The sequence below is a fragment of the Polypterus senegalus genome, chromosome 6, assembly GCF_016835505.1.
Source record: "Polypterus senegalus isolate Bchr_013 chromosome 6, ASM1683550v1, whole genome shotgun sequence".
Lineage (NCBI taxonomy): Eukaryota > Metazoa > Chordata > Cladistia > Polypteriformes > Polypteridae > Polypterus > Polypterus senegalus.
The window spans coordinates 45,033,121-45,056,853 of record NC_053159.1 but is presented as its reverse complement, the minus strand read 5'-3'; the positions used below and the strand labels follow the sequence as shown (position 1 = coordinate 45,056,853).

The window sequence follows — 23,733 nt, the reverse complement described above, 5'->3', positions numbered from 1 at the left end:
GTTAGGTACTGAGCCACTGTGTCATCTTTTAAAAATAAACAGTTTAAAATTAGTAGAGAAACTGAACCACAAGACATTTCTCACCTTATTGGCAAAGTGTATATCCCCTTTTATACAACTTTAGTTTTGACTGCTTTGTCAGTAAAACTTTATGTCCATTGTCATGACAGTCTGAATACTTTTAATATATGAGCACACAATGCCAAATTCAGTACTTGTTTAGTGATATTAGTGTGCCCTAATTTAGTAATAAGAGTGGGGACAATATTTCCTCTAAGGACCAGGGTGGCATGAGCAAAAAATAATAATCTGAAATTTCTATGCATTACAGACAACAGTATTTATTGACATTGACATGTTTATTCAAACAATTTATTCATTCATGATGTTAAAAAGTAATGATGTAATGACAAATAAATATATAAATATTAAAAATGCATTATGCCCAAACAGATTATATACTGCTCAAAAAAATTAAAGGAACACTTTTTAATCAGGGTATAGCATTTAGTCAATGAAACTTCTGGGGTATTGATCTGGTCAGTTAAGTAGCAGACGGTATTGTTAATCAGTTTCAGCTGCTTTGGGGTTAAGACAGAGGTAAAGAATTTAGGGGTAATTATTCACTCCGATATAAATTTTAAATCAAATATTAATCAGATTACTAGGACAGCAGTTTTTCACTTAAGAAATATTGCAAAAGTTAGATCTCTCATAACTTTACAAGATGCTGAGAAATTAGTTCATGCTTTTGTTTTCAGTCGGCAAGACTACTGTAACGCACTCCTTTCAGGACAACCCAAAAAAGACATCAATCAATTGCAACTAGTGCAGAATGAAGCTGCTAGACTCTTAACTAGGAAAAGAAAATCTGAGCACATCTCTCCAGTTTTGATGTCACTACATTGGTTACCTGTGCCATTTAGAATTGACTTTAAAATACTGCTTATGGTTTACAAAGTCTTAAATAATCTCACTCCATCCTATATTTCAGAATGCCTTTCACCTTACACTCCAAATCATAACCTTAGATCTTCAAATGAGCGTCAGTTTATAACTGCAAAACTTAAAAGAAGTGGTGAGGTGGCCTTCTGCTGTAATGCACCTAAAATATAATTTATGTTAGGTAGAATGCCTACAGGGGGCTGGGCGGTCTCGTGGCCTTGGAACCCTTGCAGTCTTTTTTTTTTCCTCTTTTTCTTCATCCTGTAAAGCACTTTGAGCTACATCACTTGTATGAAAATGTGCTATATAAATAAATATTGTTGTTGTTGATGCACTAGAGAGGCAACAATGAGATGACCCCCAAAACAGGAATGGTTTAACAGGTGGAGGCCACTGACATTTTTCTCTCATCTTTTCTGGCTGTTTTTTCGCTAGTTTTGTATTTGGCTACGGTCAGTGTCACGACAGGTAGCATAAGGTGATACCTGGATCTTACAGAGGTCGCACAGGTAGTCCAACTTCTCCAGGATGGGCACATCAATACGTGCCACTGCCAGAAGGTTTGCTGTATCTTCCAGCACAGTCTCAAGGTCATGGAGGAGATTCCAGGAAACAGACACTTGCTCTAGGAGAGCTGGACAGAACTATAGAAGGTCCTTACCCCATCAGCAGGACCAGTATCTGCTCCTTTGGGCAAGGAGGAACAGGATGAGCACTGCCAGAGTCCTACAAAATGACCTCCAGCAGGCCACTGGTGTGAATGTCTCTAACCAAACAATCAGAAACAGACTTCATGAGGGTGGTCTGAGGGCCTGACATCCTCTAGTGGGTCCTGTGTTCACTGCCTGGGACTGTGGAGCTTCACTGGAATTTGCCAAAGAATACCAGAATTGGCAGGTCCACCACTAGCACCCTGTGCCTTTTACACACAGAGTAGAGCAAGTACACCTTGAGCACGTGACAGACGTGAAAGGGTCTGGAGAAGCCATGGAGAATGTTATGCTGCCTGTAACATTGTTCAGCATGACTGGTTTGATGATGGGTCAGTGATGGTCTGGGGAGGCATATCCAAAGAGGGACACACAGACTTCTACAGGCTAGACAACGACACCTTGACTGCCATTAGGTATTGGGAATAAATCTTTGGACCTATTGTCAAACCCTATGCTTGTGTAGTGGGTCCTGGGTTCCTCCTGGTGCACAACAATGCTCGGCTTCATGTGGCGATCTGTCTGATCCTGCAGGATGAAGGAATTGATACCATTGTCTGGTCCTCAAACCTATCAGACTTAAATCCAATAGAACACCTCTGGGACATTAAGTTTCAGTCCATCCTACGCCTCCAGATTGCACCTCACCTGGTCCAGAAATGGGAGGAGATCCCCCAGGGCACCATCCGTCGTCTCATTAGGAGCATGGCCCGAGCATACAAGCATGTTGGGGCCATACAAACTACTGAATACGATTTGTGAGTTACTGCGATGAAATTTCGGTAAATGGACTAGCCTGCCGCATCATTTTTTCACTTTGATTTTCGGGGCGTCTTTGAATTCAGCCCTCTGTAGGTTGATCGTTTTCATTTCCATCAAACGATGTGGCATCCTTTTGTTCCTAACACATTATTCAGTTCATATCAGTAGAGATATCCAGCAGGATATTTTACCCCATTAAGATCTGATGTGTTTTTAAAGTGTTAATTTAATTGTTATGAGCAGTTTATTAAAAATCATTCAAAACTGATTTTACATTTCTATAATCTCAACTCTGTAGCTGCCTAAGAGACTAGAAGCAGAGTCACATCCTGGACTAGCAAAAATGACTACTGGACAAGAAACATTTATTATTTTTTTTTTAAGCAAATAATGTTTTCTATTATCCACTCTATCATAATTGAATCTTCTTAATCCACCAGGGCCTAAGCTGACAGCATCAGGCACAAGGCAGAAATCTAACACATACACAAAAAAGTTTGCAAAAATACACTAAAAAAATATAAGAAATTGAGAAGAAAAAAAAAAAAGAAAATGCTGCATTACCATTTAAAAACATTTATTCACCTTTAAAAAGGCTAGTGTTTGTGAACTAGGATAACATTTAGGGTGAAGAGTGGTGATGAGCGCTTGATGATAATGACTAATTTGACCTTCATATCATAATCTGGTTAGCCCCACGGGTTTGATTAATTAATCCAAGTTCATGCCAGTGTGAATGTGTTTGCAACTTTAACAGATAACAGCATTTCCTGCTATGCTTCAAACCATCTACACTTTACAAAAAACACTTTGAAAATGAAAGCTGTATTATTTTCAGAATATTTAAATTGTTAACAATATACAGTATGTTAGACCGACCTTATTAGTTCTAAACTGCAAATCTGTGAAGCACCTGTCTGATCAAATAGCTAAAAGTTCAGATCAGATGTTAGAGATTTCTTCTTTAAATCAATGCTTATTTGTTGATATATATGGTATATTTGATCTTTGCTTTGCAAGATTTTACAAACTAAACCTATTTCCAAGTGAAACACCACCAAACTGTGCACGAATAACTTTCTAGATAGATCTCAAGTTTTAACAGTCGATTACTGAGAGAAAGATAGAGGCGCTGTACCTAATTTGGCCACTTTTAGCAAGTAGAAGGACAGTTTCCTTCTTGCTTTTTTTGTGAAAAATGTGCCTGAAACTCACCAGTTGTGCATGCCCACACACACGTGCACCTTACTGGTGGGAGGGTAAATGTTTATTCATTTCAAACTGTGCCAGTCTGCTTAATTAGTCTTTGTGCACATTGTGTGTCTGTACATGGTCTGTCATTTCTCCCATGGTTGCCTAAAAAGGGAGATGATCTCATTATGCAAAGGTGCCTTACTGCTTTAACAATACTGCAGAAAATGTCTGACTGTTGTTCTACAGCTCTTCCAAGGCACACATGAAGTCCATCAAGGACTACTTCCTGAACTGTAGTAATGTTACCAGGGTAATCTTCAGCTCCCTACAAACATGAAATTGAAAACAAAATCAGAAAAATTAACAGATGAATGAAGGAGTCATTCAGGAATGAGTGTTGGGGGCTGCTACTGTTTTTAAAATGTAAGCAATAGGCTGTTCCAAGTTTGCAGATAATACCAAACTAGAAGTGCAAATAACAGAATAAGCAAAATTAGTCTTCACCTGGAGTACTGTGCATAGTTTTTTTTTTAAACTTTAAAAGGTGGCATGAGTGAAGTGTTTAAATCATGAAAGGAATTAGTACAGTGAATAGTGTTTTGCCTTTCAGTGAAAGTGTTACTTTAAAATTATTTCTTCAAAAAGGACACAGGGAAACAGAAACTTAAGGACAGATTCTGCACAAATGTTAGAAAGAGCTATAAACACTTGGAATAAATTACTAAGGAGTGCGGTGGAGAGTAGGACTTTATTGCATCAAGTCAAGTTTTAAAGATCCCTAATGGTCAGTCTAGGTAAACAGGGTAGGTAATCTTCTTAGGTTGAAACAACTATTCTCATCAGTTTTTAAAAAGTGCCTGTCCTCTAGTTTCTCTGTTAAAATTTTCCTTTTGCGTCATACATTTTTCCTCCTGAATCACTCTACCCTAATGCTCGTTTTTTCTCAGCAGAGGTTATTTTGTCTAGGTACACTCAATATAAAATTAATCTTGACCTCTTACTGGAAATCTCCGGATTCTCTCTGTAAAATTCTCTAAATTCTTTGCTTAGTCCAGCCTTGTTTGGAATTTCAGTGGTACAGATCCGCAGATATCAATTTAGAGATATGGTAAGCTGTAGTGCATTTGATGAGAGGCTGGCTGACTGGCAGACTATGCCGTGCTCTGAAGCTTAATTTTTATTTCTTCCTCGTTCCATTTCTCCGCTCTGCCTTGGGGCTCCTATGTCTGTTGTACCTCTGTCTCCTTAGTTTACATGGGCATCTTGGTCTTCAGATCTTTACGTGTTTTCTTTCACAGGGCAGGGATCACCAAAGGAAGGTGGTTGTTGTTTTTATATAGATAGTATATTTGTGATTCCTCAATATGACTGATGCCTTTTAATGAATTTCAATAAAAACTTGATTACAAAAAAAAAAAATTAAGAAATACTGTAGTGTACACTACAGTATACACAACACTCCATTTCGGTCTTTGTTAAAAGGTAATCTGCTGGTTGTATTGACGATCTCTGTAACTGCTGCAGGCAACAGTCATATGCTACATTCTTTTTTTCTTTTTTAACTAATTCATAATGTGTCTGTTTTGTAATTGTTTTACATCAAAATCAAGTCAATGTTGAAATTTTTTTTCTGGATTTCAAATATTTTTGCCTTTGGCATTTCAGAACACCTAATAATGTTGGTTGAGTAATTAAGGACACTACTACTTTTTCACTTTAAAACAGCATGTTTAAACAAAAATGATTTTGATCCATAGTACAGTTTTCACATTGTTTACAAAAGTCTCTCCATCCACAATAAAATAACTAAAGTCGCCAAAGTCACAGACTCTCACCCACACAGGGCATGCATGCATGCATCTGCAGAAAAAACCTTAAAGGATGGTGTGGTGAAAAATCAGAGATCCATAAAATTTAGATTCCTTTATGCGCTCATAAAATTATCAGAGCACAGGACTCTTGATAGTGCATTTACTATCTTTAAGAAGCCAAACCAAACTACCACAGTGCTACATTAATGTGCTTATCAAAGCATTAAATAAAAACGTTAAAAAAAAAAAAATGTTAAAGCGAAACTTTGAAAAAAAAAGCGGATTGATTATAAGTAGTCCACAGCAATCTGAGCAGATCTTGCATCACATAACATTTGTAAAACTAACTCTATGGAGAAAATAAATAAATGAATAAATACATGCTGTTGTGTGTCTACATCTTCACTTTTCTGCATTGTGCTTTCATGCCTTCTTCTTGTATTTATTGTGAGCTCAGCTGCATTCTGCACCTGTCCACTTTGTTAAGCACCTTCCTGTTAATTTTGCTGCAGAAAGTGTCACTCCTTTCTGAATGGATTAAGTTTAAGTAAGGCTGTCAACAGAGTTATTTACAATCTGATTTTCACAAGGTGCTGCCAACCATGGGATTTACAGTAACTTGTCTTTTGCCCAGGTATGCTGCATTCCAACTGTAAAAAACGCAATACAGGTAAGTAATATAGCAAGTGTAATTGAAAGCAACTCTTCTATTCCCAATATGTTCAAATATGGTTTTCTTCGGTGAAGGGTGTCCGGTCAGGGAATGAGACATTGTAAAGAGCAGGATCCAATCAAGGAAAAGCCACGTAATAGACACAAAAAAGTCAGACTATGATAAGAGGCTATGTTTTCAAAAACTGTGTTTTTGTCTATCCACAATGAAATACCAAAGCAGCATTTTCAGAAGTACAAGTATATGGCTCTGAAGAACATTTTCAGAAGTTTCAATTTTTGGGTGTTGAAAATGCCAAGGTAGTGTGAATAAAAGGCAAAAACAGAGAATATTGTCCGCATTTTCAAATGAAAACTAGTAGTGTGTACAATGCCTAGTAGTCAGCAGGAGAAGAGTCAATACAGGATATGTTATACATCATGCATCTTTCTTCATATCGATTTCTGTTTAAACCAAATACAGTTATGAAACAAAACAAAAGCAGATTTTCTTACCCTAAACTGACTTTAATTTTGAGTTCTAGTCTCTAATAAAGCCTTCCTTATAATAAGTCAAAGTTCAGACATTTCACTTTGTTCACCAATTTCTTTTAGTGCTCTCATGCTAGTTACTACAGATGAGCACTGTGCGGTCTGGCAATTTGCTGCAACTATAGTCCCAAAAACAGCAGGACCCTATGGAAAAATACAGTGAATGATAAAAATCAAAGCATCTAAAGGAATAAAAATTAAAAAGTACAAAACAACATACTGTATATCTCAAATTGCCTTGAATTCATTATAATAACAATGAAAGAGAATAACAAATCAGAATAAAATATTAACATACACACAGACAAAAAATAATTAGCCACCAATTCTTGACCATATCAGTTTTTTTCACCATATAGGAAAATTTGCCTTTTACTAAAAAATAAACTGCATTTTATTCTCATTTCACACCCAACAAATTTTATCCATATGTAAGCCGGATTTGCTCATATGCTAAATAGCAAACTCCAAATGGATTCTGAAATGGTTAAGTAATAAGTAACAACTTTGTTCCTGTCACCATGCCATAAAGGCTATTACTAAACAGTACTGTTAATGCTGTAGACAAATGCACTTTAACTGCAACCTGAGCTACTAAATGCTGTAGTCTCACAGTAACTTCCATGACAATTTCTTTTTTGGTCCATGAAGCACATGCTTTGAATGTTGAGACTGCAATAGTGGCAGTGCCCTTGGGTTATTCAAAGCCTTTGGAATTTGTTATATTATTCTTGTAAGTGATGTCTTGGCATTGGTAATACAGTATATTTGGATCCATTGAACAACTGTGCTCTAAATACTGTATAACCTTTCATCACAACATTTCTCTTATTATATCCATGTTAAAGATTTTGTTTTTTTGAACAACCATTAGTCCCCTGAAAAAAATGTGTCTATCAGGTAAACTTTAATACTTTTTACTATATTACTTGAGTGTTATAACCGGGAAAACAATATAAAAATACAACAGCAATGTATTGCTGTTTTTTATATCATGCTCTATTTGTTCTCTTCTCTCTCACACTACTGCAGTCAAATTTTATTCAATGCTGGAGGCCATACATGGCTTCTAATGCTGTCTATGGGGCAGTTCCTTAGCTTGGTTATCCTATGGGAATGTGTCTGTATATTTAGCCTGGCAAAATAATATTAAAACCATATTACCTGGTGTCACACAGACAAAATAACTGATAATCCAACTCAGGTTATGTGAGATGTAGGAGGACCCACTGGTGTCATTATTGTATAAAAAATAAGATGCGTCACTAAAATTATTTAACACACCAACCAATGGATACAGAGCTAATAAAATACTGCTCCACATCTAAAACTTTTTTTTATTTTAATTGTAACTGCCTTTCAAATATTTTCATATTCATTTTATTATACTGTACTGATGTACTGTAAGTCTTGCACACCCCTTCAAGAGCATGTCTGATGGCCACTGAAAAGAATTATGTAATTCATCAAAAGTAACACATAGTGTCATTATTAAGTTCTAAAGAAATGCCAAGAAGGTTAATAGGTTAACCAAAAAGATTGACTCTATTCTAGCCATTAGCCTGGATTATCTGGAACAACAATGCTGGCTAAGCTCATCGTTATCATGAACATTGTATCACACCCTATTTGTGACACCCTAGTCTACCTGCAGAGCACCTTAATGCACAAATCTAGTTCTACCATGTTGAACAAAGATGATCTAGTGCAGGTCGTCTTTACAAGCTGCCATTAGATGTTACAACATAACATCTAGCTAAACTATATTTTCCCAGCTACGTTATGTATGTTATGTTAATTTAAATTAGATTTTAGTAATATTTATGTTTTATTTACTGTTTCTTGTTGAGTGTATTTGTGTAGTTGCTTTGCTTGGGCTGTAGCAGCTCTGCAGTATTGCCTTGATTTAATAAATTAAAGTAAACTAATAAATTCAAATCATTCTAAAATAAACATATTTTCTTACCTATTGCAAGACCATCACTGAAATTATGCATTCCATCTCCCATGATGACCATCCACGCAATACTAGCAATGCCAGCATCCTTCATTTCTTTATCAGAGTGACAGTGACCATGATGTGAATGTCCATGTGAAATTCCATGGGAATGTCCATGACTATGGCCATGAGTGTGCTTTTTACTTTTTGCTTTCTTCCCATTCTCTTTGGCAGGAAAGACACTCTCCTTGTTCTGTTCATTTTCGGAGAAATCTGATATCTTCACAGTTACCTCTCCGGCAGACAGCTGCCTTTTGCTGGGGGAATCTGACAAGTCTTGAAGCTCTGTCAGTTGGGTATCATTGTGCTTACTGTCATCAGACATGGCAGAATCATCTGGTCCTAATAAAAGAAAAGGGATAATGACACATATTTCTTGTTTAAAGAGTATTTTACATGCACTACTAAAACATTTTACTTTATTAATATGGCTTGTTTCATTATTTTACATTACTCAGAATTGTAAGATATTGGTGTGTACTTTAGAAGAGGCACTGGCTGTCTCTTGATGCTGGGGGATTGTTGTGCATAGAGGCATTCACTTAAGTAATCTCTTAATAAGCAAATAATTACATTACCTTAATTGAACTGCTTACTTAATTAGAATTCTCACATTTCTACCACTGCCATTGCGGATGTAAGAAGGTCATGCTGTGGTATGTTGTGCTTTACTAAAACATTTTGCAAACGGTTGCTGTCTCTGTATTTTACTTCTCGGCAATGTAATCTGTCTTGCTGGCATGCTCATTATGAATTCTCTTCCTGCGTAAATAGTTCTGAAAATGATATTGAATTTTGATAAAAAAACAAGTAGATATTCTACACAGAACCTGGCATTTCATTTTCATTCACACCTGAACCAGCACGTTTTCAAAGCTATTTCGAAAGACTGCAAGACATCATCAAAAAAATTAGGGTGTGAATGCGCTCTGATGAACTGAAAGGCAAAATGATAAATATTGCTGCTAGATGTCAAAATAGGGTTTAATTTTGTGCTAAGCCTATAGATTGCTTAAAAAGAAAATGTGCTTTCATTGTGACTGACCAGGAACTGCAACTGCCGCTCTTAAATGCATCATCTTTGCATTTACTTATATATGATTAGAATAAATCTGAGTGACCTGTCAGAGGTTTTAAGTGTAGCCACTCAGCATCAGATCTTCGGTTTAGTTTATGATCAGATAGCTTTCTTCCAATTTGTGTTTCTTCACTTTTCTCTTTCTTCCAATACCAACACATCTGTCTCTGCAGGAAAGAATAAAAACATTCTCATTAAGACAGAATTTTTGAACACAGAGAAAATTATGCAAAATGATAAAAAAATGCCATAAAACATAAAATGTTTCATATGAAAATATTAAAAAAAACATCATTGTCATCTATTCATTATCGATATTTAAATTGCAGCACTATATACTTTATCATTTTTCTGGGTAGAGATTCATATGTGTTATCACACAATCTGCACTTACATGGGAATCCAGATGAATCTCCAGGACTCCACATAAAATGTGTGGTATGGGTGGTTGAGGAACAAGCACGGTCAGGAGCATTATGTCAGAGGATATGCAGTGGACTGAAGTGGGTTGGGAGGGGGGCAGGTTGTGAGAAAGATGTCAGGCTGAAGAAATGTAGCTTACTGCAAATATGTCTGTTTATCTACAGTCATATGAAAGAGTTAGCATAATAATTTACTTTACTTTCAACAAAAAAAGATAACAGTGGTATGTCTTTCATTTTCTAGGAACATCTGAGTACCGGGGTGTTTTCTGAATAAAGATTTTTAGTGAAGCAGTATTTAGTTTTATGAAATTAAATGTGAAAAACTGGCTGCGCAAAAATTTGGGTCCCCTTGTAATTTTGCTGATTTGAATGCATGTAACTGCTCAATACTGATTACTTGCAACACTAAATTGGTTGTATTAGCTCGTTAAGCCTTGAAGTTCATAGACAGGTGTGTCCAATCATGAGAAAAGGTATTTAAGATGGTCAGTTGCAAGTTGTGCTTCCCTTTGACTCTCCTCTGAAGAGGGACAGCATGGGATCCTCAAAGCAACTCTCAAAAGATCTGAAAACACAGATTGTTCAGTATCATGGTTTAGGGGAAGGCTACAAAAAGCTATCTCAGAGGCTTAAACTGTCAGTTTCAACTGTATGGAATGTAATCAGGAAATGGAAGGCCACAGGCACAGTTGCTATTAAACCCAGGTCTGGCAGGCCAAGAAAAATACAGGAGCGGCATAAGCACAGGATTGTGAAAATGGTTACAGACAACCCACAGATAACCTCCAAAGACCTGCAAGAACATCTTGCTGCAGATGGTGTATCTGTACATTGTTCTACAATTCAGCACAATTTGCACAAACATCATCTGTATGGCTGGGTGATGAGAAAGAAGCCCTTTCTGCACTCCCACCATAAACAGAGTCACTTGTTGTATGCAAATGCTCATTTAGACAAGCCACATTCATTTTGGAACAAAGTGCTTTGGGGTGATGAAACAAAAATTGAGTTGCTATTTGGTCACAGCAAAAAGCACATTGCATGGCGGAAGAAGAAAACCGGATTCCAAGAAAAACACCTGCTACCTACTGTCAAAATTGGTGGAAGTTCCATCATGCTGTGGGGCTGTGTGGCTAGTTCAGGGACTGGGCCCTTGTTAAAGTCGAGGGTCGGATGAATTCAACCCAATATCAACAAATTCTTCAGGATAATGTTCAAGCATCAGTCACAAATACAATTACCAAAACACAGTTCGAAATTTACAAAGGCATTCATGCAGAGGGAGAAGTACAATGTTCTGGAATGGCCATCACAGTCCCCTGACTTGAATATCATTGAATATCTATAGGTTTATTTGAAGCAGGCTGTCCATGCTCGGCAGCCATCAAATTTAACTGAACTGGAGAGATTTTGTATGGAAGAATGGTCAAAAAAACTTTGATCCAGAATCAAGACACTTATCAAAGGTTATAGGTGGTGTCTAGAGTCTGTTATATTTGCAAAAAGAGGCTCAACTAAGTACTGATGTCATACAGTGCATCCGGAAAGTATTTACAGCGCATCACTTTTTCCACATTTTGTTGTGTTACAGCCTTATTCCAAAATGGATTAAATTCATTTTTCTCCTCAGAATTCTACACACAACGCCCCATAATGACAACGTGAAAAAAGTTTACTTGAGATTTTTGCAAATTTATTAATAATTTAAAAATTGAGAAAGCACATGTACATAAGTATTCACAGCCTTTGCCATGAAGCTCAAAATTGAGCTCAGGTGCATCCTGTTTCCCCTGATCATCCTTGAGATGTTTCTGCAGCTTAATTGGAGTCCACCTGTGGTAAATTCAGTTGATTGGACATGATTTGGAAAGGCACACACCTGTCTATATAAGGTCCCACAGTTGACAGTTCATGTCAGAGCACAAACCAAGCATGAAGTCAAAGGAATTGTCTGTGGACCTTCGAGACAGGATTGTCTCGAGGCACAAATCTGGGGAAGGTTACAGAAAAATTTTTGCTGCTTTGAAGGTCCCAATGAGCACAGCGGCCTCCATCATCCATAAGTGGAAGAAGTTCGAAACCACCAGGACTCTTCCAAGACACTTATCAAAGGTTATAGAAGGTGTCTAGAGTCTGTTATATTTGCAAAAGGAGGCTCAACTAAGTACTGATGTCATACAGTGCATCCGGAAAGTATTTACAGCGCATCACTTTTTCCACATTTTGTTATGTTACAGCCTTATTCCAAAATGGATTAAATTCATTTCTTTCCTCAGAATTCTACACACAACACCCCATAATGACAACGTAAAAAAAGTTTACTTGATTTTTTTGCAAATTTATTAAAAATAAAAAAAAACTGAGCAATCACATGTACGTAAGTATTCACAGCCTTTGCTCAATACTTTGTCAATGCACCTTTGGCAGCAATTACAGCCTCAAGTCTTTTTGAATATGATACCACAAGCTTGGCACACCTATCCTTGGCCAGTTTCGCCCATTCCTCTTTACAGCACCTCTCAAGCTCCATCAGGTTGGATGGGAAGCGTCGGTGCACAGCCATTTTAAGATCTCTCCAGGGATGTTCAATCGGATTCAAGTCTGGGCTCTGGCTGGGCCACTCAAGGACATTCAGAGTTGTCCTGAAGTCACTCCTTTGATATCTTGGCTGTGTGCTTAGGGTCGTTGTCCTGCTGAAACATGAACTGTCACCCCAGTCTGAGTTCAAGAGCGCTCTGGAGCAGGTTTTCATTCAGGATGTCTCTGTACATTGCTGCAGTCATCTTTCACTTTATCCTGAGTAGTCTCCCAGTTCCTGCCGCTGAAAAACATCGCCGCAGCATGATGCTGCCACCACCATGTTTCACTGTAGGGATGGTATTGGCCTGGTGATGAGCGGTGCCTAGTTTCCTCCAAATGTGACGCCTGGAATTCACACCAAGAGTTCAATCTTTGTCTCATCAGACCAGAGAATTTTATTTCTCATGGTATGAAAGTCCTTCAGGTGCCTTTTGGCAAACTCCAGGTGGGCTGCCATGTATGTGCCTTTTACTAAGGAGTGACTTCCATCTGGCCACTCTACCATACAGGCCTGATTGGTGGATTGCTGCAGAGATGGTTGTCCTTCTGGAAGGTTCTCCTCTCTCCACAGAGGACCTCTGGAGCTCTAAAAGAGTGACCATCGGGTTCTTGGTCACCTCCCTGACTAAGGCCCTTCTCCCCTGACCGCTCAGTTTAGATGGCCGGCCAGCTCTAGGAAGAGTCCTGGTGGTTTCGAACTTCTTCCACTTACGGATGATGGAGGCCGCTGTGCTCATTGGGACCTTCAAAGCAGCAAAAATTTTTCTGTAACCTTCCCCAGATTTGTGCCTCGAGACAATCCTGTCTCGAAGGTCCACAGACAATTCCTTTGACTTCATGCTTGGTTTGTGCTCTGACATGAACTGTCAACTGTGGGACCTTATACAGACAGGTGTGTGCCTTTCCAAATCATGTCCAATCAACTGAATTTACCACAGGTGGACTCCAATTAAGCTGCAGAAACATCTCAAGGATGATCAGGGGAAACAGGATGCACCTGAGCTCAATTTTGAGCTTCATGGCAAAGGCTGTGAATACTTATGTACATGTGCTTTCTCAATTTTTTAATTATTAATAAATTTGCAAAAATCTCAAGTAAACTTTTTTCACGTTGTCATTATGGGGTGTTGTGTGTAGAATTCTGAGGAGAAAAATGAATTTAATCCATTTTGGAATAAGGCTGTAACACAACAAAATGTGGAAAAAGTGATGCACTGTGAATACTTTCCGGATGCACTGTATCTCTGTTGGGGTGCCCAAATGTATGCACCTGTCTAATTTTGTTATGATGCATATTGTATATTTTCTGTTAATTCAATAAATTTAATGTCACTGCTGAAATACTACTGTTTCCATAAGGCATGTCATATACTAAAAGGAAGTTTATACTTTGAAAGCTCAAGCAATGATAAACAAAAATCTAAAGAATTAAAAGGGGTTCTCAAACTTTTTCATATCTGTATATAGTAAAGTTGACTCACACCCCCTCATCAACAAAAACACAACTTCCCGTTTAGTTAAAAGGCTGAAATTTGTCAGGATGCTACATCTAGATCATTAGGTATTAGCTAATAAAGGACTTTTAGATATATTGTATCAATATTCAAGGGTAAAAATCCCCCTACAATAAAAAAATACATATATACTGTATTCCAAAATCTCAAAAATGCCTTCAGGGATTTGATTGAAATTTGGTAACATTATAGAAAATGAAAATGAGCCGACTCTTGTTTTATATCTCTCTATTATCTAAAAATATCTTGGGACAAGACAATACTTTTTCAGAGAGACAAGATGTGACTTAGACGAGACTTGACAAAGAGTAGATGACAACGTAGGACGTCGTAAAGAATTCAAAAACGTTGGTGCGATACACATGCAGAGCAGGTTAGACATAATCGAAGTACGAAAATTCAAAAGTCTCCAAAAAATTATAGTAAACATTGCATTAGCGCAAACAAATGGAAATTATTACTCAGTGAAATAACGGAACAGCCAAAAGAGATTGAATATATTGTTCAGATTTAAACTTGCAGAGTTGGAGCATACCGCAGGTCGGTGAGGTGATTGACCCGGCTATGAGAATGGCATCACTAACCAATAGGGTGGATGGATGACTAAAGAGAGTGCATCATGCTTGACAGTGAAAAAGAGACATTATCATGTTATGAAATAGAAAGAGAAAGTTTGGCACAGTTCAAAGAAGATGTAAAGCTCAAAGGTTACCAAGTGCTATTTTCTACTGTTGACTACCAGCATTAGCAGGAGGAAAGAGGGTGAGTGAGTGCTAGACCCCCATGAAGTGCTGAGTACCACACTAACATGAAAGTTGAGCACATAAAAATCACCTGGGGGGGTGATGACCTGTGCAGTTTTGGGAGTAATGGGTACATTATCAAAGTGTGAAAGGTGAGATAACAGTTGCACAGCTCCTCTAAATTTCAGCATGGGAGGGGGAATGAGCAGTGTGATATCAACTGCATGGCAGTTCAAAAGGAAATATAGTGCAGCTTAGAGGGAGCATAACTGATTACCTGTTTCATTTTAAATACTGACATGTGTCAGAGATGCCTGGGTTGCCGAACCAGCCGGGACGCCTAGGAAGTCCGGAAGAGGGCTTACGCTCACCTCAGACCACGTGGGGGCGACCACCCTGGTTCCTTTGGGGGCCATGGGTACAGAGCTTTGAAGCTCTACCCTGTAGGGGCCCGTGGTCACTGCCAGGGGGCGCCCCTGTGCCTAGAGAGCCCTGGACCTCAGCACTTCCGCCACACCTGGAAGTGCTTGGGGGAAGAGGATCGGGGACACCCAGTGTGCTTCACACTGGGGCGTGTCGGTGGAAGAGGTCACTGAAGCACATCCAGGTGCATATAAAAGGGGCCGTCTCCCTTTAAACAATGTCTGAAGTCGGAAGGAGAAGGGGACAAGGTCTTAGGAGGAGGCAAGGAGGCGGCCTAAAGAAGAGAGTTAGGCATTGTGGTGGCCAGGACTTTGGGGACTTTTGGGGTTGTCTGCACTTTTGTATATAATGGACTGTGTAAATAAACATGTGTTGGGTGACATTAACGTGTCCGCCTGTCTGTGTCCGGGCCGGCTTCCACAGTGGCATCCCAGCCCCAGCGACTCGCCACACATGATAATATCACGATTTTTTGATTGATGCCTTTATTAAAAGTGAAATTACAACATTTGAGATACAATTGGTTGCATTCCTTTTGTTTTTCCATTTGGAGCAAAGGCAGGTGAAGTGACTTGCTCATTGTCACACAGTGCCAGTAGCAGGATTTCAACCCACAACTTCAGGGTTTGAAGTCCTATGTACAAAGCCTTAACCACTTCAACACACTGCGTGCCAAGAAAATTAGTCCTAGGTAAAAGAAATAAAAATAAAAATTAACTAACAGTTGATTACATAGTACGTCTGATACACCTGGCTAACTAATGTCACTATAATGGAGGCCAATTGTCTTGACACTGTGAAGGACAGCCGGGTCCCATGCCCGGCAGGGATGCCCCTGCTGCTTATGTTCCGGGGGAGCCGCCATGGGCAGTTCAATACCTCCCCCGGGACGCTTGATGGCAGCCTCCCTGGCTGACGGCGATTCCCCAACTGCCCACAGGGCTCCATGGGAGATGGAGTCCTCCACAGCTTGGTTGGGGCCCGGGGTGGCTGCTAGGGAGGGGCTGTCTGCTTCCCACAGCCCGGCTGGACGAGTCTTCAGCCCCACCCGGAAGTGCAATTAGGACCAGGTGGTTAAGCATCTGGAACGCTTCCGAAAAGCCAGAGTTGGGAGGAAGGAGACGAAGCTTGAGGAGGAGTGGTTGTAAAGGAAGGAAGAGAACTGTTTTGTGCTGGTGTTTTGGGGACTGTGTTTGGGCTGTGTGGCACGGGGAAGACGTGTCCCACAGCCGAAGAAAAATAAAGTATTTGTGTTTTTTATACGTGCCTCTGTGTCCATCTGTGCCGGGTTTGTTACAACACTTATACAGAGTAAAATATCATCTGTGTGACAACATTCAGGAAGTCAAATTCAGCATAGTGTAAAGTGAGCACTGACTATATTTAGGAGCAAAATCAACTTTGCACTATGTCAGAAAATGCAGTGTATTAAATTTAAAAGTATTTACTGATGTTAATATTTAGGAAATAATTAGTTGCATTGATCTTTGTGTCAAGTTTCTACTGTTAAAATAATCAGTTTTAAGTCAGTAAGAAAAGTGGGCAGCATTGCCAATAATTTGTATTATGCAAACATATCATTTATTTATTTGGTTTGAAGAGTCTAGAAAGTTTTGCATTCTAATTTTTTTATAGTAACTTGTTATAAAATTGCTTAAACTTGTGGAACATTTAGCACACTTTTCATATTTTACAAAATTTTTGTCATCTTTAATAGCCTTGACACCATCTATTTAAACTAGTCTGAATCCTGTGGTTGTAGTCACTTCTTTACTTCTCCAGTAACCTCATCATTACTCTAAAAAAAGTTATTAAGAATGGTATATCTTAGGGCTCCAGAAATGTAGAACATTGAGGGGGCAAACTCTAGGCTGTAGAGTGGATGCTGAACAACAGTCTTGAATCTCCTACTCAAAGTGATGGATCCATGTTTCATCCTCAGTAAAGATGCATGAAAGAAAGCATTCTCAATCGAAGAACTAATCTGAAAAACAACTTATTTTTGGATGAGGTCACCAGTACAATGAAGAAACCCTAGAGTGTTATTAACCGACCGGACCAAGATTCGTGAATGAGCTCTACTATGTCTTTTTCACACCCCACAATTTGTGAAGTTCAAAGACTAATCGTGCTTTTACCAGTATCACTGAATTCATATATAATTTTTGTGGTAACTGCCTATGAATGAATTTTCATTACTGAATCCTTTCAGTCTCAGAAAAATTCAGTAACAGGCTGTTTTTAAAACATATGTTAACACACAAAGCCATTTTGATTACTAGCCACGTGCAGTATGAAAAGTATCATTCTCCAGCACTGCAGTCTTAAGTTAACCACAGCACAAGATTCAAACATTTTGTGTTAATGTTGTCTGAACAATTTGCAAAGTTTTGTGCGCAACACAAACAGTTTTTTTGTTTACCATAATGTATAACATTAAAAGGATACATGTTACTTAAGGCAATAAACAAAAGATGGAGAGATTTTGTGTGTTCTAAATACAATCCAACACCAGCAGAAAATGTAGCACCAAGCAGGTCATTATGACTTGTGCACAAGAAGAAATTACTGTGAGCCCAGCTTTTCCAAGTTCTATATTATTTGAGAACTGAATACTTAAAACACCATATAAGATGCAATAAGTGATTTAAAGGTGGAGAAAATTTAGGAGTCAAGAACAATAATGCTCAACAAAGTTACACTAGGGAAAAATATTGTAAAGAAGGTCAGATTTCTACAGCAAACCTCCTGTAAGGCACAGCTTGTCCTACCCCTGCCATCAAATTGTGATTGTCACACTCACAGTTCCTCAATAGTGCCAAGGAAGACTGCTAATAGCAGCTAGCTTTACTGTTATCTACATAGGCGATGCAGACAATGTACTGAAACAGGCTTGAAAGTTATGCTGTTCGGGGATTCAGATTTCAGATGTGCCCGTCAAAGCTCTAAATGTCAGGGGAGCAATATGGAATGAACCCTGCACAGCAGTAGGTGCGATGTGATGAAACATTCCGTGTTGAGAATAACAAACCAGTCTTGAGCTGACTTTTAAGTGGAACTTCCTCTGTGAACATATAAAATTGGATTTCTAGTTTACTGAATGTAGTTTATTGACTCAAATGCTTCAGTTTGGGTGAATGGGCTTTACTGTTGAACTATGCAGGGACTTACAAGTTATGTTGTACCAAATACGCTGCAGACTTATGTTCAAATGAACTAGTGTTACAGCCAAGTGGAATTCTTGTCTCCAAACTGATTTAGGTTTTATACCTTTACTAGCAAAATACCTGCGCTTCGCAGCAGCAAAGTACTGCCTTAAAATTTTTATTAAGATGAAAAGTAAACCTTTTTAAACTGAAGGAAAATATACCAATAATTATTTGTTAAGGATCTCTTTGTATGCCACGTTGTCAGTTCGGCCCTCCAGTTGTAGTATGACCAAGCTGTGCGCTGAGCTTACTCTTGAGCATGCAACGTACAGTTGGCCATGTGAAAAGCAATCTTCCCTCAAATCTCACAGCTTGGCTTGCTGCTGTCATAATTGGTTTGAGTTTCATGGTTTGTTTCAATTACATTAGTATTTGCAGGACTTGTGCTGAAGTGACATTCGGCATCTGTCAAGCATTGTAAGCATACAACCGGTTTCATCGATAACTTTGCATCCAGCTTTTGAGAGTTTAAACATTCATAAACATCAAAGTGTCCACTACTCAAATCCTCACCTGTGAATCTAAGATGTTTAAGAGGCATTGGCGGTTGTCCAAAGGTGTAAAATATTTGGCCATTTTTTACACTTGAAAGCGATAACCGAACAATTCAGTGGCAGCCATCAACTCACATGCAGTCCATAGGTGAATGGCTTAAGCATTTCACTCTTATAGTGCTCCTGTGTAGTATAATTATCTCCTGTACCGTCATCAGTCCACACCTTGAATCTGTCCCAGTCATTCAATACATAAGACACAATGTTCCTCCGGATATCAAGAGTGAGCCTGATATGGCCATGCAATATGTAACACACAGAATGGAAAAGGCAGGCGCCATCTCCGGGCATGGAAGCCACTCAGTAAATGACATTTCTTTGATCGATGGTGATCACCTCGATAGACATGTTAATGGGGGTACGGTTGTAACGATAAAGGAAATGGGTACCTGAACAATGTAAACCAAGTCTAAAATACCTATACAATAACTATAATCATAATAAACAAACAATAAAACAGCGGAGAAGCCGTGGATCAAATAAAAAGGCTGCAGTTATCAGCAGGGAGACATGAATACCGTGGCGAAGCAAGGAAGGGAATGAAGAGACCGGAGCAGCGGACGGCCTTATATAGGCAAACAGCCAACAACGTGGGGATGGGGGACCCAATGCCGCTTCACACGGCAACCGAGCTGCAGGTTATGGACGTATATATGTACGCAAGTAGGATTCAGTCAGGGTTGGGAACCTGCGTACCAAATTTCTTGAAGATGGGCCCATTGGAAAAAGTTCAATATGGACGCCGACAGTAGCGTCATACCACCGAAATAAGTACGTACATCAGCTTCGGTTAGCGCTGGGAAGCCGCCTACCAAATTTTGCGAAGATAGGGCCATAAATAAGAAAGTTTAACATGGCAGACGATGTCGACCGTTACGCGTAGAATTTCGAAATGAAACTTGCTTAACTTTTGTAAGTAACCTGTAAGGAATGAGCCTGCCAAATTTTAGCCTTCTACCTACATGGGAAATAGAATTAGTGATGAGTTGAGTCAGTCAGACAGTGAGGGCTTTGCCTTTTATTAGTATAGATGTCCCTTGATTGATTTACACAGATAAAAAAAATTAAATGGAAGAACAATACAAATACAAGTTAATACAAAAATAAATAGGCGCATGGTGGCTCAATGGTTAGTACTATTATTCCCATTGCTACGATTTTCCTTTAATATCTCAAAGAAGTACATCTTAGTGTAGTTAACTAGCAACACTAAATTGACCACGTATGGGTGAGTACAGTAAGTGAGTAGTTGCAAGTTTATATTTCTATGGACCGATGTCCATTACAGAGTTAGTTCCTGGTTTATAAATCATGATACTAGGATAAGTTCTAGAACTTGAATTGCATTAAGCACTTTTAAAGGTAGATGGGTGGAGGAACAAAAAAAGTTGTGTAAAGGGGTCTGGCTCAAAAAACTAGAGAGAAGCCCGTTTGGCATTTGATTATCTAAATTAAACAAGACTGGTCCTAGAAATTTTTTTGTCTATATAATCAAGTAATTTTCAAATGGATGAAAAAAGAAAAAAAAACATTCAGATAATATTAATATAATATTATGCTCAATTAAACGAATGTCCAAAATTAACTGGTGTGCTTACTACTATCTTTAATGTTTTAATGAGAAACCTCTTCTAAAATTATTTCAGACTTTCCAACTAATGAAAAGACAAACAACCTGTCTGCTCAGCTAAAATAAATGATCCCTTCAGGTTGGGAGAATTCTACTGCTTTTAAATTTGCTACAATAATTTACATTGATTGTTATTTCATCAATAATAAAGTAGATAATTTTACAGTGCAATTTGGAAGACTATTATTGAAATATTGAACTGTAAAATTCAGGATTTAAGTATCACGGCCGACAAGGGCTAACATGACAATATTTAACACTATCACTTGTTTGCCAATTTTTAAAATAGTTTCTCATTTGATGGTTCCATAAATACCTTATTGCTCATCTCCAGACTTTCCTGACTGACAGTACAAGAATTTGCAAGAACCAGAGATAAACTGGCCATATCTGCCATATTTGTCAAATTTTGTTTTATCAAAATTCCAAGTAAAAACTACAGATGTTGCAATGCACAGTCATGGCCGAAATTATCGGCACCCCTGGAATTTTCCCAGAAAATGCACCGCATCTCCCGGAAAATTGTTGCAATTACAAATGTTTTGGTATACACAAGTTTATTTCCTTTATGTGCCTTGACACCATGTCACACAGAACTCCAAAAATGAGCCGGACAAAATTACTGGCACCCTTTCAAAATTTGTGGGTAAATCGTTTTATTTCAAGCATATGATGCTCGTTTGAACTCACCTGTGGCAAGAAACAGGTGCTGGCAATATAGCAATCACACCTGAAGCCAGTTAAAATGGAGAAAAGTTGACTCAACCTTTCTGTTGTATGTCTGAATGTGCCACACTAAGCATGGAGAACAGAAAAAAGAGCAGAGAATGGTCTGAGGACTTGTGGAAAAATATCAACAATCTCAAGGCTACAAGTCCAACTCCAGAGATCTTCCTTTGTCCACTGTGCTCAACATAATCAAGAAGTTCACAACACATGGCACTGTAGCTAATCTCCCTGGACATGGACGGAAGTGAAAAATTGATAAAAGACTGCAACAAAGGATAGTCCGAATGGTGGATAAACAGCCCAATCATCTTCAAGGTGTTCTGCAGACTCAGGGTGCAACCGTGTCAGCTGGAACTATCCGTCGACATCTGAACGAAATGAAACGCTATGGCAGGAGACCCAGGAGGACCCCACTGCTGACACAGAAACATAAAAAAGCCAGACTGGAGTTTGCCAAAATGTACTTGAGGAAGCCAAAATCCTTCTGGGCGAATGTCTTGTGGACAGATAAGACCAAGGAAGAGCTTTTTGCTAAAGCTCATCATTCTACTGTTTACAGAAAATGGAATGAGGCCTACGAAGAAAAGAACACAGTACCTACAGTCAAACATGATGGAGGTTCTAAGATGTTTCGGGGATGTTTTACTGCCTCTGGCAGTGGATGCCTTGACAGTGTGCAAAGCATCTTGAAATCTTAAGACTACCAAAAGATATTGGGGCACAATGTAGGGCCCAGTGTCAGAGGTCATGGGTGTTCCAGCAGGACAATGACCCCAAACAAATTCTAAAAGCACCCAGAAATGGTTGAAGACAAAGCACTGGAGAGTTCTGAAGTGGCCAGCAATGAGTCCGGATCTAAATCCGATTGAACACTTATGGAGAGATCTCAAAATTGCTGTTGGGAGAAGGCACCCTTCAAATCTGAGAGACCTTGAGCAGTTTGCAAAAGAAGAGTGGTCGGAAATTCTAGTTCAGATGTGTAACAAGCTTGTTGATGGTTATAGGAAACGCTTGATCTCAGTTATTTTTTCCAAAGGGCGTGCAACCAAATATTAAGTTGAGGGTGCTAATAATTATGTCCGGCCCATTTTTGGAGTTGTATGTGACATGATGTCAGATTTGGATTTTTTTTCTCTGTTTTTTTGTGTTTTTCCAATGTACATGAAGGAAATAAACAAGTGTATACCAAAACATTTGTAACTGCAACAATTTTCTGGGAGAAATGGTGCATTTTCTGGGAAAATTCCAGGGGTGCCGATAATTTCGGCCATGACTGTAAACTATCCACCCATCCATCCATTATCCAACCCACTATATCCTAACTACAGGGTCACGGGGTTCTGCTGGAGCCAATCCCAGCCAACACAGGGTGCAAGGCAGGAAACAAACCCTGGGCAGGGCGCCAACCCACCACAGGGCATACATACACACCCCAAGCACACATTAGGGACAATTTAGAATTGGCAATGCACCTAACCTGCATGTCTTTGGACTGTGGGAGGAAACCCATGCAGACACAGGGAGAACATGGAAACTCCACGCAGGGAGGACCCGGGAAGCAAACCCGGGTCTCCTAACAGCGAGGCAGCAGTGCTACCCACTGCGCCACCGTGCTGCCCAGTGCATAAACTGTCCATTCAAAAATATTTCATACAAGAACAAAAAAATTATTACATATTTGTGTCATTATCTACAATATTTTTATATCCTTTGAAGTTCCTGTAGATTTATTTTCTCTGAATGTTTTCAGTGAGTACATGGTGGCACATCTTGCACTTAGTAAGCTGCCAGTAATCAAGCTACTGTCATTTGTACTTGGGCTGGTGGACTGGATTCAAATTATTAAGAAGTAAAAGAATACTTACAGGTGAACTTCCGTTTTTCTTAAGAAACTAGATTATTGTTGATTCAAGTGATCTGAATATTTTTAAATACAGCATTGCACTGTTTCACATTATAATAATCTAATGATAGCACTGAAATGCATATAACCTTTGAAATGTTCAAAGATGCAACACTTTTCATGGGGGTGTACTTTTTCACAGTACTGCACATACTTTGTTGTCTTATATTTGTAAATGTTTACAGTACAATCAATTGAAAATATAGGTCACATAAAGATAAACTGTACTGTCAGAAGTTAAATAATATGACCACAATATCATGCTAACCTTTTGGAAATTAACCTTTCTTGCAATTAACCTTTCTTGCAAAGTATTAGTGA

General features: G+C 38.7%; 1 protein-coding gene across 1 annotated transcript in view; it reads right to left on the bottom strand.

Moving 5' to 3' along the window:
• Window positions 1-23,733, bottom strand: part of slc39a10 (solute carrier family 39 member 10) — a 158,817-nt gene that overhangs the window by 38,433 nt on the left and 96,651 nt on the right. Inside the window, exons 6-7 of the mRNA XM_039755035.1 lie at window positions 9,746-9,869; window positions 8,592-8,966 (exon numbers count right to left, since the gene is read on the bottom strand). Coding sequence (XP_039610969.1) covers window positions 8,592-8,966; window positions 9,746-9,869 — 499 coding nt within the window. The remainder of the gene's footprint in view (window positions 1-8,591; window positions 8,967-9,745; window positions 9,870-23,733) is intronic.